Source organism: Hylobates moloch, unplaced genomic scaffold, assembly GCF_009828535.3.
Source record: "Hylobates moloch isolate HMO894 unplaced genomic scaffold, HMol_V3 SCAFFOLD_14, whole genome shotgun sequence".
Lineage (NCBI taxonomy): Eukaryota > Metazoa > Chordata > Mammalia > Primates > Hylobatidae > Hylobates > Hylobates moloch.
This window is the reverse complement of record NW_026652289.1, coordinates 52731023-52748398: the sequence shown is the minus strand read 5'-3', so window position 1 is coordinate 52748398 and position 17376 is coordinate 52731023. Positions and strand designations below refer to the sequence as shown.

The 17376-nt window shown below is 35.3% G+C and overlaps 1 protein-coding gene across 18 annotated transcripts in view; it reads right to left on the bottom strand.

Moving 5' to 3' along the window:
• The window catches only part of NRG4 (neuregulin 4), a 147840-nt gene that overhangs the window by 73223 nt on the left and 57241 nt on the right, over positions 1–17376 (bottom strand). For 17 of the 18 annotated variants that reach the window (XR_009209561.1, XR_009209559.1, XR_009209557.1 and 14 more), the window contains 2 exons: positions 15429–15494; positions 13412–13505 (listed from right to left, as the gene is read on the bottom strand). Coding sequence is in view for 13 of the 18 variants with exons in the window: in XM_032176111.2 (XP_032032002.1) it covers positions 13412–13505; positions 15429–15438 (104 nt within the window). In the remaining 5 variants the exon portion in view is untranslated. Of the gene's footprint in view, positions 1–13411; positions 13506–15428; positions 15495–16508; positions 16532–17376 lie in introns of those variants that run through there. The other variant, XM_058427155.1, reaches the window with a different exon arrangement.

Sequence of the window (17376 nt, the reverse complement as noted above, 5' to 3'; positions counted from 1 at the left end):
AGAATTTCATCTCATCATCTTCTCACCCTTCTTTGCTTGGTATTAAATACCCTATTTTTTTAATGATTGAGATTTCCAAATCCTTTTCCCTCTTGGTTTTTCTCAAAAATTCACTCGAGAAACATTTTTGAGTAGTTTTTTAAATTCTATGCCCGCATCGCCAAGTCAATCCTAAGCCAAAAGAACAAAGCTGGAGGCATCACGCTACCTGACTTCAAACTATACTACAAGGCTACAGTAACCAAAACAGCATGGTACTGGTACCACAACAGAGACATAGATCAATGGAACAGAACAGAGCCCTCAGAAATGATGCCGCATATCTACAACTATCTGATCTTTGACAAACCTGACAAAAACAAGAAATGGGGAAAGGATTCCCTATTTAATAAATGGTGCTGGGAAAACTGGCTAGCCATATGTAGAAAGCTGAAACTGGATCCCTTCCTTACACCTTATACAAAAATTAATTCAAGATGGATTAAAGACTTAAATGTTAGACCTAAAACCATTAAAATCCTACAAGAAAACCTAGGCAATACCATTCAGGACATAGGCGTGGGCAAGGACTTCATGTCTAAAACACCAAAAGCAATGGCAACAAAAGCCAAAATTGACAAATGGGATCTAATTAAACTAAAGAGCTTCTGCACAGCAAAAGAAACTACCATCAGAGTGAACAGGCAACCTACAGAATGGGAGAAAATTTTTGCAACCTACTCATCTGACAAAGGGCTAATATCCAGAATCTACAATGAACTCAAACAAATTTACAAGAAAAAAACAAACAATCCCATCAAAAAGTGGGCAAAGGACATGAACAGACATTTCTGAAAAGAAGACATTTATGCAGCCAAAAAACACATGAAGAAATGCTCATCATCACTGGCCATCAGAGAAATGCAAATCAAAACCACAGTGAGATACCATCTCACACCAGTTAGAATGGCCATCATTAAAAAAGCAGGAAACAACAGGTGCTGCAGAGGATGTGGAGAAATAGGAACACTTTTACACTGTTGGTGGGACTGTAAACTAGTTCAACCATTGTGGAAGTCAGTGTGGCGATTCCTCAGGGATCTAGAACTAGAAATACCATTTGACCCAGCCATCCCATTACTGGGTATATACCCAAAGGACTATAAATCATGCTGCTATAAAGACACATGCACACGTATGTTTATTGCGGCACTATTCACAACAGCAAAGAGTTGGAACCAACCCAAATGTCCAACAACGATAGACTGGATTAAGAAAATGTGGCACATATACACCATGGAATACTATGCAGCCATAAAAAATGATGAGTTCATGTCCTTTGTAGGGACATGGATGAAACTGGAAAACATCATTCTCAGTAAACTATCCCAAGGACAAAAAACCAAACACCGCATGTTCTCACTCATAGGTGAGAATTGAACAATGAGAACTCATGGACACACAGAAAGGGGAACATCACACTCCAGGGACTGTTGTGGGGTGGGGGGAGGGGGGAGGGACAGCATTAGGAGATATACCTAATGCTAAATGACGAGTTAATGGGTGCAGGAAATCAACATGGCACATGGATACATATGTAACAAACCTGCACATTGTGCACATGTACCCTAAAACCTAAAGTATAATAAAAATAAAAAATAAAAAAATAAATTCTATGATATATACTAGATGTAGAAAATTCAAAGACAAGAGAATTATTCAGTCCCAAGGGGCTTAGATTCTATTAGAGAACAACAGACAAATAAATACTAAGTACAGTAGAGAGAGATATAAGATAGAAATATGTCTGGGTACAGTGTGAGCATATAATAGTCAACAAAGTTAATACTAGCTGCCTTTAAATGCAAACTTACAAATACTGGTGACTTCATACAATGAAAGTTTAATCCTTGCTCACACTACAGTCTAATGCCCAATGCCAGTCAGGCAGCCCTTTTCCATCTCTTGGCCCTGACACCTGGAGAACATGGCCTCCAAGGTCACTAAGGCAGGAAAAATGAGAGCTGGAGTTTTTCAGGAGTTGGTTTTTCACGGCCAGACTTGTGACTGGCTTGCATCCCTTTTGCCCATACTCTATTGTCCAGAACCCAATCACATAGACCCAGTCTAACTGTAAGTGAGGCTCAAACGCAGAGGACCACATAGTTATTGGACACTAACAGCCTCTGCCACAGGGCTGAATGGCTAATTTTACCCAGAAAAGCTTCATAAAAGATACAAAGTTTGACTTGGGTTTCAGATCACTCTGCTTTATCAAATTCTATCCTACATAATGAGAAACCCAAGAGAATTAACCGAAAAATTATAATGATAACTGAAGTCAACAAAGTAGTGGGGCATTCATTCACTCAACAGATACTTACTGAAAACCTACTCTATGCCTGTTCTAGACGCACGGAAAATCTCAGTGAACAAAAAATAAAAATTTCTTTCCCTGTGGGACTTACATTCTAGCTTGGGGAGATAGAATGTAAAGTAAATTATTTAGTATGTTGGTAGATGGTAAGAGAGGAAGAGAGGGAACAGGCAAAGAATGGGTTTTACTTTTTAAAAAGTGGTCTAGGAAGCATCATTGAAAGATTGATAGTGAAGACTAAAAGGATGAGGGGGAGTTAGCCATGAGGATATTGGGGGAGAAAGCATTCAACACAGGACAGAAAGGCCAGGCCAGCACCTTAAGTCTGGAACTTTCCTGGCATCAGGGAACAGCAAAGAGGCTAATTTGGCTGCAGTAGATTGAGCAATTAGATAGTTGCAGGATATGAGGTAAGAACAATAATAGGGGCCATATCATTAAGGTTTTATAGGCCACTGGCTTTTTTCTGAGTGAGACAGAGAGTCACTGAAGGGTTTTAAGCATAGAAATAACATACTTATTAAATTTACATATGGAAACAGATTTACCCCAGTAACAAAAAATCAAATCTATGGGAAAAAATTCAGAAATATGCAAAACATATATAATGTTAAAAACACTCTTGAAGTACAGAAAAGGATTTGAACTAATGGGAAGACATATCAATCCTGGATAAGAAGATTCAGCATCATAAAGAAATTTTCCTAAAGGGAATTTATCAATTTAATTTTTTAAATTCATATTCTTCTGGACTGATTCTAAAGTTCATATGGAAAAATTAAAAAGCAAGGACAGCCAAGGTGTAAGGGGAGGGATGCAAAAACTAGACTTAACATATATTAAACTCACTATAAACATTCAACAATTAGAAGAGATTGCTACGGGCATAAGAATAAATGGACACACCAAAGGAAAAAGGAGTCCAGTAAGAATTAACACATACAGAGTTTCACATATAACAAAGTTGGCATCTCAAATCAGCAGAATTCATTCATTCATTTAATAAATATTTATTGAATATTTACTATGTTTCAGGTACTGTTCTAGCAGTAAACATATAGATAAAAATTTCTGCCCTCACAGGGCTGACATTATAATGGGAATTATGATCTATAAACTGATAATGTTGGGAAGACTGGGTAGGTGCTATGTATTCTCTCTAAAAATTCATGATGAAACATAATCTCCATTGTGCTGGCATAAGGAGTTGGGGCTTTCTTCACCCTCATGAATGGACTAGTTCCTTATAAAAAGGCTAAAGGAAACTAGCTTAGGCCTTTTTATGCTCTTCTACTCTTCTGCCATGTGAGGACACAGTGTTCGGCCCTTTTTGCTCTTCTGCCCTCTGCCATGTGAGGACACAGCATTTGCCCCTTCTGCTATGTGAGCTTGCAACAAGAAGGCCCTCACCAGACACCAAAAGCTGGTGCCTTGATCTTTGGCTTCCCAGCCTTCAGAACTGTCAGAAATAAATTTCTACTGTCTTATCCAGTCTCAAGTATTGTTACAGCAGCAGAAACAGACTAAGACAGTAGCCATATTAAAACAGATAAATCTGGATCTATATCTTAAGCCATATATATAATCCAAATAGAGACTGGGCACAGTGGCTTATACCTATATTCCCAGCACTTTGGGAGGCCGAGATGGGAGGATCATTTGAGACCAGAAGTTCAAGACCAGTATGGGTAACATAGTAAGACCTCATCTCTACTAAAAATAAAAAAAATTGCTGGACACAGTGGCACACATCTGTAGTCCCAGCTACTCAGGAGGCTGGCCTGGAGTGCAGTAGCATGATCTCGGCTCACTGCAACCTCTGCCTCCCAGATTCAAGAGATTCTCCCACCTCAGTCTCCCAAATAGCTGGGATTACAGGCGCCTGCCACCACGCCTGGCTAATTTTTATGTTTTTAGTAGAAATGGGGTTTCACCATGTTGGCCCGGCTGGTCTGGAACTCCTGACCTCAGGTGATCCACCCACCTCAGCGTCCTAAAGTGTTGGGATTACAGGCATGAGCCACCGCAGCTGGCTGGAAAGTCTTTTTTAAAAGTATGACTCAAACTTGAAGAGCTTTAAAAAAAAATTGATAGATTTGACTGCAGTAAAACCAGAAAACAACTGCATGGAAAACTAAACCCCATAAGCTAGGTAAAAGGAAAAATAAGCTATAAATAATTATCTATAATTAATATTATAGACAAAAGGCTAATCTTACTAATATAAAAGCAATATGTAAACAAATACATTATCAAAAACATTTTAATTAGTATTTAAACAACTGAACTATGCCCAGCTTTCCTCATAAGTAGGAAAATAAAAATTAAGAGAACACTGAGATACTATGCTTTCATCTGTCAGATTTGAAAAACCTCAGAAGTTTGACAATTCTGTTGCAAGGTTATAGAAAAACACGTACCCAGATATACTGGTGGGAATTCAAAATAGCATAATCTCTATGGACAGCAATTTGGCAACATATATTCAAGTTACAAATGCATCTATCTTTAACCCAGCAATTTCACTTCCAGGACTTTATTTTACTGATATATAATCGTATAATTTCACACATGTGCAGATTTATGTGCAAGGTAAAATTTAGCTTGGCACAGTGGTACACACGGTGTGTGCTTCTGCATTGTGTGTACAATATTCATCAATAGAGGCTTGGTTAAATACATGATGGTATATTCACACAAACAGAATACCTTCTAGTTGTAAAAAAAGAATTGGGAAGCCATATATTAAAATGAGCAGATATCCAGGATATGTCATTAAGAAAAAAGAAATACAGGATAGTACATATAGCAATACTCCCCAACAGAAATAAAGTGTCTAGTTTTAAATTTTTCTTAATTATTTTTATTTTTATCTTTTTTAGAGATAGAGTTTTGCTCTGTTGCCCAGGCTGGAGTACAGTGGCATGATCATGTTCACTGCAGCATTGAACTCCTGGACTCAAGCAATCCTCCCACCTTAGCCTCCTGAGTAGCTGGGACTGTCAGCACACGCCACCACACCTGGTATTTGTTTTGTTTTGTTTGGTTTGGTAAAGATGAGGTCTCACTATGTTGTCCAGGCTGGTCTCAAAATCCTGGCCTCAAGCATTCCTCCTGCCTTGGCTTCCCAAAGTGCTGGGACTACAGATGTGAGCCACCATGCCTGACCCCAATTTTTATAGCCACATTAAAAAAAAAAACAAAAACGGTGAAATTATTTGTAGTAATATATTTTCACTTCAAAATATCCAAAATATTATCATTTCAACATGTAATCAATATAAAAGTTATTGAGATAGTTCACTTTTTCATATTGTCTTCAAAATTTAAGGATTATTTGATGCTCATTGCACATGTCCAGTTCTCAGTCACACTAGCCACATTTCAAGTGCTCAGTAGCCACACATGGCTCCTGGCTACCATATGGGACCACACAAGTATACAATGTTTGTTCTTTGCTTCATTTGACAAATACTTATTGAATGACTATTATATATTAAGAACTATTATACTAAGAATGGGAGGTTAAAATACGCATTTGTATTTCCTTGAATTTGCAAAAAGAAGTACTGGAAGTTTAGATAAGGGCTTACTGCTTTCTTTTAGTACACAGGGAGGAAAAATGTTAATAGAGACAGAAATGAGAGAAATATACATTAACCTATCTTTGGTTTTGCTTTTGATCTTTGAAAAATGTGAACATATTATCTATTTTAAACTTGTAGGAGGGGCTTACAACAAACACATAACAAGTATCCTCCTCCCAGCCAGATTTTTGTCAGATTTTGAACCTGTATGGAACAAGGGGCTATGAAGATTAGCTCAAAAGCTCCAAAGTGCCTAACTTTCAGAGTGGAGAAAACAAAGATTTAGCCACTCAATCAAAAGCTGGGTTGGGCCAGAAAGGATAAATGAAATCTCCCATATGAAAAAAGGAGCGAAGAACAGACAAAATAAACAGAAAACGAGAAGAGAATAAAGTTAAACCCAGCTATTTCAAAAACTGTGTGAAATGCAAATGGACTAATCACTAAACATATTTGACAGCACAACAATAGTAGCAAGGGAAAAAAGTGATTAAGAATTTAAACTGTTAGAAGACACTTGCATTGTTCAGAAAGAGTAAAAGTACTAATTGAGGGCAGACTGTAATAAATTAAGAATGTATATTGTAATATCTAGGATAACTACTCAAAGAGTCATATAGAAAGGTACAACAACAGATAATGAAGAAAATAAAGTGGGAACTTAAAAGATACTTAATTAGCCAATAAAAGGGCAGGAAAGAAGGAATGCTAGAGGAAAATGCTGGTCAACAAGCAAATGGGACAATGAGAAAATAGCAGCAAGATGGTAGACTTAAACCTAGCCATATCAGTAAGTTCATTAAATGCAGATGGACTAAATTGACTACATCATACAATTAAAAGAGACTATCAGATTGAATTTTTAAAAAACATGTCTATATGTTTATTAAACACACACTTTAAATATAAAGATACAGATAGGTTAAAAGAGGATAGAAACAGATATACTGTGTAAAACACCAACAAATAGAAAGCTATATTAATAGCAGAGAGGTAGACATTACAGCAAGAAGTAATACTAAAGATAAAGCAGAACATTGTGTAATGATAAAAGGGTCAATTAAACAAGAGCACATCAGAAGTCTAAACTTATGTACATGTAATAATTAACATAGCTTCAAAATATATAAAGCAAAACTGGGGGAAGGAGAAGCAGACAATCTACCATCACACTTGAAGATGTTAACATACATATCTCAGTAAGTGATAGCATAATCAGGCAAAATATCAGTCTGGAAAAAGAATGTTTGGATAGCATTATTTACCAATGCAACTTACTTGAAATTTATAGAATGCTATACCCATCAATTGCTCCTTTTCAAATGTGCATGAAACATCAACCAAAATAGATTCCATGAAGGGCCATATAGTAAGTCTCAATAAATTTCAAAGGAACAAAATTGTAAAGAGTATATTCTCTCACTATAATGGAATTAAACTTGAAACCAATAATAAAATATAACCAGAAAATCCACAAATGCTGAAAATTGAGCAATACACTTTCATAGAATTAACAGATCAAAGAAAACTTTCAAAGGATATTAGTAAACATTTGAATTAAACAAAATGAAAATATGACACATCAAAAATTGTGAGCTGCTATTAAATTAATTCTCAGAGGGAAATTTATAATTTTAAAACGTTATGTTAAAATAGATGAACATAAGATAATGACAACTGTTGAGTCGTCTAACAGAAAGAAAAAAGATTAAAGAAAGTGAACAGAGCCTAAGGGTCCCATTGGACACCATCAAATGGACCAACATACCTATTATGAGAGTTCCAAAAAGAGAAAAAAGACAGAGATAGAAAGAATATTTAATGAAATAATTGTTTAAAACTTCCCAAATTTGATGAAAGGCATTAATATAAATAACCAAAAAGGTTAATGAACTCCAAGTAAGATGAACTCAAAGAGACCCATAATGAGACACGCTATAATCAAACTTTTAAAAGCCAAAGAGAGAATCCTGAAAGCAGCAAGAAAAGTGACTCCTCACACAGAAGGGATCCTCAATGAGATTATCAACAGATTTCTCTGATCAAAACTATGCAAGCCAGAAGACAGTAGGCTGATAAACTCAAATGGCTAAATAAACAAACAACTGGAACCAAGAATCCAATATCCAACAAGCAGTCCTTCAAACTAAGAGTTTTTAAGGCATTCCGAGATAAAAGCTGACAAAATTCATTATCACTTGACCTGTTCCGCAAGAAAAACTCAGGGAGTCCTACATGGTGAAATAAAGATATCCATAAAGATAAATACATGAACAATTTTAAAAGCTAGTATTATCATAAAAATAGTTTGTAACCCCATTTTTATCTTCTACATAATTTAAGAGATCAATGTATTGAGACGAATTCTTAGTTTATGTTTTGTGGCACACAATATATAAAAATATAATTTTGTAACAATAAATGAAAGAAGTGGGGACAGAGCTACAAAGAAGTAGAGTTCTTACATGTGATTGAAGTTAAGCTGGTATAAATTTAAATTAGTGTTATAACTTTAAAAGGTTAAATTTAATTCCCATGGTAAACACAAAGAAAATAGTTACAGAATATACACAAAAGGAAATGAGAAAGGAATTTAAACATTTTACTACAGGCTGGGTGCAGTGGCTCACACCTGTAATCCCAGCACTTTGGGGCGCTGAGGCAGGCAAATCACCTGAGGTCAGGAGTTCGAGACCAGCCTGACCAAAATGGAGAAAACTTGTCTCTACTAAAAATACAAAATTAGCCAGGCATGGCGGCCATGCCTGTAATCCCAGCTACTCAGGAGGCTGAGGCAGGAGAATCGCTTGAACGCAGGAGGCAGAGGTTGTGGTGGGCCGAGATCACGCCATTGCACTCCCGCGGGAAAAAAAAGAAAAAACCACCAAAAAAAAAAAAAAAAAAAAAAAAAAAATTCTTTTTACTATGAATAAATCAATTAAACACAAAAGACAGTAAAATAGAAAATGAGAAACAAAGTGATAAGGCATACAGAAAATAAATAGCAAAATTACAAAAGCCCCTTCTTATCAGTAATTACTTTAAATGTAAATAGATTAAATTATCTAATAAAAGAGATTAGAAAAATGGGCGAAAACACATGATGCAACTATATGCTGACTAGAGGCATTTTAGATCTAAAGGCACAAGTACAGTTGACCCTTGAACAATAGAGGGGTTAGGGGTACCAACCCCATGCAGTCAAAAATCCACATATAACTTCTGACTTCCTCAAAACTTAACTACTAATAGCCTTCTGTTGACTGGAAGCCTTACTAATAACATAAACCGTCAATTAACATATATTTTATATGTTTTATGTATTACTATATTCTTATAACAAAGCAAGCTAGAGAAAAGAAAATGTTATTAAGAAATTCATTAAGGGGGCTGAATGAAGTGGCCCATGCCTGTAATCCCAGCACCTTGGGAAGCTGAGGTGGGAGGATCACTTAAGGCCAGGAGTTTGATGCCAGGAGTTTGAGACCAGTCTAGTCAACACAGCAAAACCCCATCCTCTACAAAAAATAAATTGCCAAGTGCAGTGGTGTGTGCCTGTAGTCCCAGCTTCTTGGGAGGCTAAGGCAGGAGGATCACTTGAGCCCAGGAGTTTGAGGTTGCAGTGAACTATGATCAAGCCACTGCACTTCAGCCTGGGCAACAGAGCAAGACCCTGTCTCTTAAAAAAAAAAAAAAAAGGGCCAGGCGCAATGACTCACGCCTGTAATCTCAGCACTTTGGGAAGCCAAGGTGGGTGGATCACCTGAGGTCAGGAGTTCGAGACCAGCCTGGCTAAAATGGCGAAACCCTGCCTCTACTAAAAACACAAAATTTAGCTGGGTGTCGTGGCACACACCTGTAATCTCAGCTACTCAGGAGGCTGAGAGGCAGGAGAATCACTTGAACCTGGGAGGCGGAGGTTACAGTGAGTCGAGATCACGCTACTGCACTCCAGCCAGTGAGACTCCGTCTCAAAAAAAAAAAGGAAAGAAAGAAAAGAAAATTGTAAGAAAGAGAAAATATACCTCTTACTATTCATTAAGTGGAAGTAGATCATCATAAAGGTCTTCATTGTTGTCATTTTCATTTTCATGTAGAGTAGACTGAGGAGGAGGAGAAAGAGGAGGAGTTGGCAGGCAACATAACATAAAGTATATCTAATGTAAATAGTGAATGGTTCTAGTTAGAATGCAGACCAAGGAAGAAATGGCCACAAAGGTAGTTTGAGGGCCAAATGGTAGAAGGCTGAAAGAGCTAGGCTAACAAGTAAGGTATTATTTCATGAGTGGTAGATGGATAGATGTGAGGGCTGTCACTGAAGGTTTTTTTTGTTTTAGCTGGACAGTTGATGAGAATTAGGCTCCGGGAAAATTGGTTCGGGACTATTTCTATAGACAAAGCAAGGAGTTTGATAGTAAGAACAGAAAGGACTAGAGAGATGAGAGATACAGCAAATGTAGAAATATGATTTGACAACTGCACAAGAGGGCAATACAGAGTCAAATATAAGTCTGGGGTTTCTCAGTGACAAGATGGTTGAGATGTCATAATAGAAACAGGAAATGCAGAAAACAGTATGAAGTGGGATGGAAAATGAGCCTATCACTCTTAGCTATTGCTATTACAGCCTATAGGGCTACATTAGAGGTGTGCTCCTAAGATAATTGGAAAACAATTATTTTTATAAAATATGATTTTAAATATATCTGCCATTCAATGTCACTGAACCTTTAGTGACTATTTTTTTTTCCTTTTTTCTCAGTTGCCCTTTTGTTCTCTACCCCACTCCCCTACTTCACTTCCTTCCAGGGTGTTTAGCAACTCCAGAATACACATTCACGTTGCAAAGAGGGTGCCAAGCCACAGAACCTCCTGCTGTTGTGCAATGTGGTGACCTTGCTATCCATCATGAACCCATGTGGCATGGTTTCAGCTACTCTCTAATTACTACTCTTACATTCTGATATTAGGAAGAAACTATATACATTTTTACACCCGGTGTGGGTTGCCAGCAAACTTGGCCATTCTCTATCGTTGGTAACTTTTTGAAAATACACTAAAAACGCATCTATCCAAGGTACAAAAGCAGGATAACAACCTAGGTTTCTTTCCATTTTAATGAATCTCCAAATTCCAGCATTCTTAGTTCTTTCTTTCAACTTATTCAGTGAGGTATAACAGATAGCTAGTATACAGATAGATATTAAGTGCACAGCTTGACGGACCAAGTACTCTGTCCACAATGCCATTAAATCAGATATAAATATAAAAGGATAGGAAAACACCCTATAGGTTACAGAAGGAATCATAATGAAAAAATGTTTAAATCTAAAACTGAACAACAAACTATAAAATTTTTAGGATAAAACAGAAATGTATTTGAAAATTTTTAACATTAAATACTGCCTATTAGAAAATAAGGCTAAAGGTCATTGAGCCGAAGAACAAAGTTAGGGAATCATGCTACCTGATTTTGCTCATTATAAAGCTACGTTTATCAAGACTGGTATTAGTGAAAAGACAGGAAACATAGATCAACAGAATAGTCCAGAAATAGACCTGCACATAAATGATCAATTGATTTTTGACAAACGGGCAAAGGCAATTCAATGGAGAAAGGATAGTCTTTATACCCATGCAACCATCATCAAGATCAAGACACAGAATGTTAGTATTTTTAAATTATTAAATGCACTTCTTTGTTGTTTTTTTTTTTTTGAGACGGAGTCTCGCTCTGTCCCTCAGGCTGGAGTGCAGTGGCATGATCTTGGCTCACTGCAAGCTCCGCCTCCCGGGTTCACACCATTCTCCTGCCTCAGCCTCCCAAGTAGCTGGGACTACAGGCGCCCGCCATCATGCCCGGCTAATTTTTTGTATTTTTAATAGAGATGGGGTTTCACCGTGTTAGCCAGGATGGTCTCGATCTCCTGACCCCGTGATCCACCCACCTCGGCCTCCCAAAGTGCTGGGATTACAGGTGTGAGCCACCACGCCCGACCTAAATGTACTTCTTCTGATAAGCATTCTTGTTTTATTTTAAACATGCTACGTGCCATATCACCTTAGAAAGAATCCAGTATGAATATATTATAAAGTTAAGTGAAACTTGGGAGTTGTATTCAAAGGTGACATCTTTCTTCTTCCCAGCTATATGACCTTTGGCATGTCACCTAATTTCTCATTTCCCCCCCCCTTTTTTTAAAATTATTTTCTAAGGTCTCCCCTCCCTCCTTTCTCTAAGGTGTTTGTGAGAATTAAGTGTTGAGCAGAGTCAGCAACAAAATTTGGGGGGATCATTTATTGAAATGTTCTATATCTAGATGTGATGGTGGTGGTGATTTCACAGGTACAAACCCTTGTCAAAATTAATCCATTTTGCACTTTAAATGAATGCAGTTTATCATACATAAATTATATCTCAGTAAATAGATTTAAAAAAAGAGTATACTGTTGAGGCACATCATGAGTGTTAATTGTTAATTTGTTCCTCCATTCCCTTCCCTTTTCATATTCACTAGAGAAGAAAAACACCTGGGCACTATTCCCCATATGAAAAGCCCTAAAAACTTCTTGAGATAATTGTGAGGTTATTTCTCTCTGCCTCCTCTCCTCCATACTACATCCCAGTATCTTTAACTTTTCCTATGAATTTTACTTTTCTATCCTTTTATGTAGCAAGATCTTAAATCTAGATTCTGTACTTATTTCAGTTAAAGAACAAGAAAGAGTAATTCACATGTGTTACAAAATATCTTTAGATCTTGGGTGTTAGCTCCACAGTATAGGGCAGTACTATGATGTTAACTCATATACTAAAAGAGGTTTATTATATACATTTAAATCCTATTCAACCAAACTCATAGGAATCAGGCTACAGAAGTACTATTTTGAAGCTTTTTATGGGTCACTAGCTGTATCTGTACTCCCACAGTAAATTATATTATTTTAAAACAATAGTGGCTAAGATACCCTTCTTTTTTATTTGCTACCACCATTAGAAAAACTTAACCCTTCTTTTGCTTTTTAACATATAAAGTGTAAGTTTTGGTGCCAATTCAGTTATCGTGTGTTTATGCATTAAAAACTCAAAATAAAATATCTCATTTTAGGTTTTTTTGATTAGCAAATTCCCTAGCTGTTTTGCCAGTAATATTAAGCATAGACTGCCTTCTTTAAATTGTTAAAATCAAAGAGTTCACTAAAAGGGATTATTTTTTTAAAATGTGTCTAGGCTAGGAACTACCATTACCAATTTTCAAAATAAACACCTTGATTAGTGAGACTTTTATGTGCTATTTTATTTTGTTTTTGTTTTGTTTTAAAAGGATAATTTTCCCTAAATAAATATGTAGAATATGCCTCACATCTTTTCACCTTACACTTTTTGTTTACTTTTTATCACTTCTCAAAGAAGTTAGTAGACAATAAAAAATAAAGTTAACATCTCCCCCTAGTCCATTTCACTCACCTACAAAATGGGCTGGGAATAGTAGGTATCACATAACAAAGCCCCCCATTCAGGCAAAATGACTTGTGACTGGGACCACAGGGCTCTTCGTGATCTAAAACACATACATATATAAAATAGAGAAAAGCAAATTAAAATTTTCCTAATGCAACAAGGAATAGGAATAACTATCTTAAACTGAAGTAGCAATTCTGAAAATCAGAATGAAGAATTTTTTTTCTCAAAATGAAAGACTTAATTCTATTCCTTATTTGACAGACTGGGACTTCTATCTCTTTGAGAGAAAAATTATGTCCTAAAGATATGGCCATTAACCATAATGGGTTTAGACACTATATAACAGAAATAAGGAATATCTATATTAGTTAGATTAAAAGGAGGTGACTAGCATCTTAGAACAAACAGCGCCTTTCTCACTGACTACAGAGATTCGGCAGTATTACCTAGCGTTTCCCTGTCCCAAGAATTTATTTAGATTCTTGTTTTCCCTGTTAGGTCTCAAATACATTAATATCTGAAATTGCAGCTGGTAAAGGATTTAGATAATTAACTTTTTATTTCCGAAGTTAACTTTAAACGTTCCTATATGACAATCTAAATGTCAGAAACCAAAAATAATCTTATAAGGTGTTGATTTGCAAAGTGTTTTAGGTAATAGCTACTAACCATAAGGCATATCTAAAGTTGCAAAGAAAAATTAAAAAGCTAAGTCATAGCTTGATATACAGCCAAATCTTTCAGAATATTAAGAAAATAAACTTCTACTTCTCTCTGGCTTCTTTTCTCTCTTTCCTCTTTCTTCAGCCTCATCTTCCTTCTTTATGACCTTTCCTTTATCTATCTTTATCTCTCTGCCTTCCCTTTCTCCCTTGATACCTCTCCTTCCTTCTAGCCTCACCCCCAAAACCTTTTATTAAAAATCCCTGTCCACCAAAGCCATTGTATAGAAAAAATTAGAATAACAGAAGGATTCACTGAGTCATTATACTAGTAATTTATGAAGAGAAAATTGGTGAATATCTTATCTTTCAGCCTTAAAGGGGAAATTATATTGCTTTAAAATTGTACATTGTTAGTTCCTAATTGTTTCTGTCTAGGAAATAACCCAGAATCATCTAATCGGAATAAGAAAATGGCATTACTCCCATTGGGACTCCAATTTGACATTAAAATTAGTATACTAATTTTAAAAATTATCTAGCATTTATGTGCCACTAAGATATCAATACTTGCTAAGATATAATTGCTATGAGTCAGATATCTCCACAATCAGAATTTCAAATTTTAAAACTTTTATTCTACTTTAGAATTGAGAAAATCCTGTTTCAGCATCACATTATAGCCCTAAGAGTATAAAAATGTAAAGAGGAAGTCAGAACTACAGAGAACTGGTGAAAAAGAAAGTAAAATCAACCAAAATGAATTCTTTTAGATTTTTTTCTTTTTTACACAATGCCATGCTTCTTCATCATCAAACAACTTTCAACAAGATTATAAAATGTTTCAGGAATAATTTGGCTAAAAAATAAAATTAACATTACATCAGCATCAAAGGCCTCATCATATATGGTTTTCCACTGAGGGTGGAATGTAACTTTATCACAGCTAAGATTAGTGTCCTTGTTTTAATTGGATTATAGTCAGACATATCTCAACACTTGGCATGTATTTTATCAATAAAGAAAACTCATCTAACCTGAATCACTATTTCTGAATCTACTTTTATTCTGACTTCTATTTCCTTATTATTTGAGTTGATTTCAGATATAGAACAAGCTAGAATTTATCAGGTTATAAAACCAATAAAACACATATGTCTAAAATAAAATAGCTTTATGTCATAAAGGAAGGTCTCAAAACCAAATATTTCATATTTGAAATATTAATTTCATATTCACATCTCTTCCAATGATGTTGGAAGGGAATAATACAGCCTTGTGTTAATATACATTTTTGATTGTTGTTCTATTGCTATGGACACATATTGACAAAAACATATAAATGTATAAGAAATTACCTGTTGGCATCTTAATTTGTAAATAGTTTCATTCTTGGTCAAGAGAGTAGGGTTGAAAAACAGTACCTAAAACAGTTTAAAAAATAATAATTTAGGGAAAATAGTCTTCTTTTAAGGGCATTATAAAATGTCAAATATTCTAATAGCAATATTCTTAAATGTAAAAAATAAAATAATAAAGACATTTATATACTAGGGACAAATTTTAGTTACAGCATTTTTAGATACCTATTACATTTCAGTAAAAAATATGAACAAAGCTAAAAGATCAATAATGTACTTAATATAAATCATTGCCTAAATAATGTAATTTAATCTTAAATATCTCTCTGCAGAAAAGTCTAATAAGGCTTATTTTTAGTAAACATTATTAACATAGTAGAGTACTACATGGAATTTTACATGAACGATGAGACAGTAAGTAAAACTGAATGAACTGAGCCTTTAAAGCTTTTATAAAAGCACTTTTAAGTTTACCATAGATTGCACATTACATTTACCAATCTATGCAAACCTTTCTTTTAAAAAATGTCCAGGACTGATAGGTGCAGCAAACCACCATGGCACACATGTTATAAACAAACTATGTAACAAACCTGCACATCTGCACATGTATCCCGGAACTTAAAATTAAATTAAAAAAAAAAAAGAAAATGTTAACCACACACACACACAAAATGTCTGGCATCTGGCAAAGCAATGTAGCTAATAAGACATTCTTACATATGAATTTCCTGCTATAACAGAAACAAAAGAATTCAAACGTATACTTGAAGAGGTGAAGCATTTATACTTACATTATGATTACAAGCTCCCAGTTCTGTTCTATAAAGAACACTTCTGACCTAAACAGAAAGACTCTAACAGAAATCTCAATCTATTAACACAGTTGTAATACCAAGGTCTTCTCTCAAAGCCAACAGCTCTTTCTTAGACAAGCAGAGAGGCAGAGAAAGCGAGCAAGCAATCGAGAGAAACACACACGAGCGAGAACAGGCAGGAAGGAGAACATTAAATCTATTTGATTTTTAAAAAGCACTGACTCATACTGTTTGTTTTTTCCAAACAAATAGGACTTACCCTCAATAAAAACTTACATTCACACAAAAAATAAATTTTGTTGGACATGCAGTGTTTCAAAAGTTTTTGAATACTGCAGACAACAGCAGCTGTGACTTGCATTTTATAACATGTCAAAAATCTGATTTATATGGCTGCAGTGTGCAGTGTGGGCGAGGTCACGCCAGACCAAGGTGTGCACAGAGGTCAGGCACTGGCCATGGGAGCCACCCCTTCAATTTACGTGTTCAGAGTTGCAAATGGAGCAGAATTTTATTTAGAAAAGGAGTTGAACTAAGCTGCACTTCCAAATTACTGTCCAAGTTTTAAAGGTAAAAACCAAACCACATTCCTTAGACTCCTTACTTATCTTTGCTTGTCTGAATAATTCAAGACGTAGTGTAAGTTTGGGAGAAAAGAAATTTTAATGTGGAGCTAATGGATAAGTGTTTCACAAATTAAAAAAAAATTTTTAAAAATTTATGTTTTATGAGGTTTGTGTTACCTTACAAGCCAGATAAAATTTGTATAAATAATGACCTGAAGAACTTATAAAGCTAAAAGAAGGTAATACCTATTATAAAACTTATAACACCAAGTTCAATTTGAAATGAATAAAATCATTGAACTTGACTAATACCAATGACAGTATAATGCCTGAATGCTATGGCAAAGTTGTTAAATATACAGTGAGGAAAGTTTTAAAAATCATAAACAATTTTAAAATATTGACTAAAACTGTAATTTTGTTTAAATGAATATAGAGTTCTTCATCATATAATTATCTAAAGTATGCCAAACATTTAGATGGTTATCTTTTCTTTTTTTTTTTTTTTCAGGATGAGTTCTTTTTTTTTTATTTTATTTTATTTTTTCTTTCTTTTTTTTA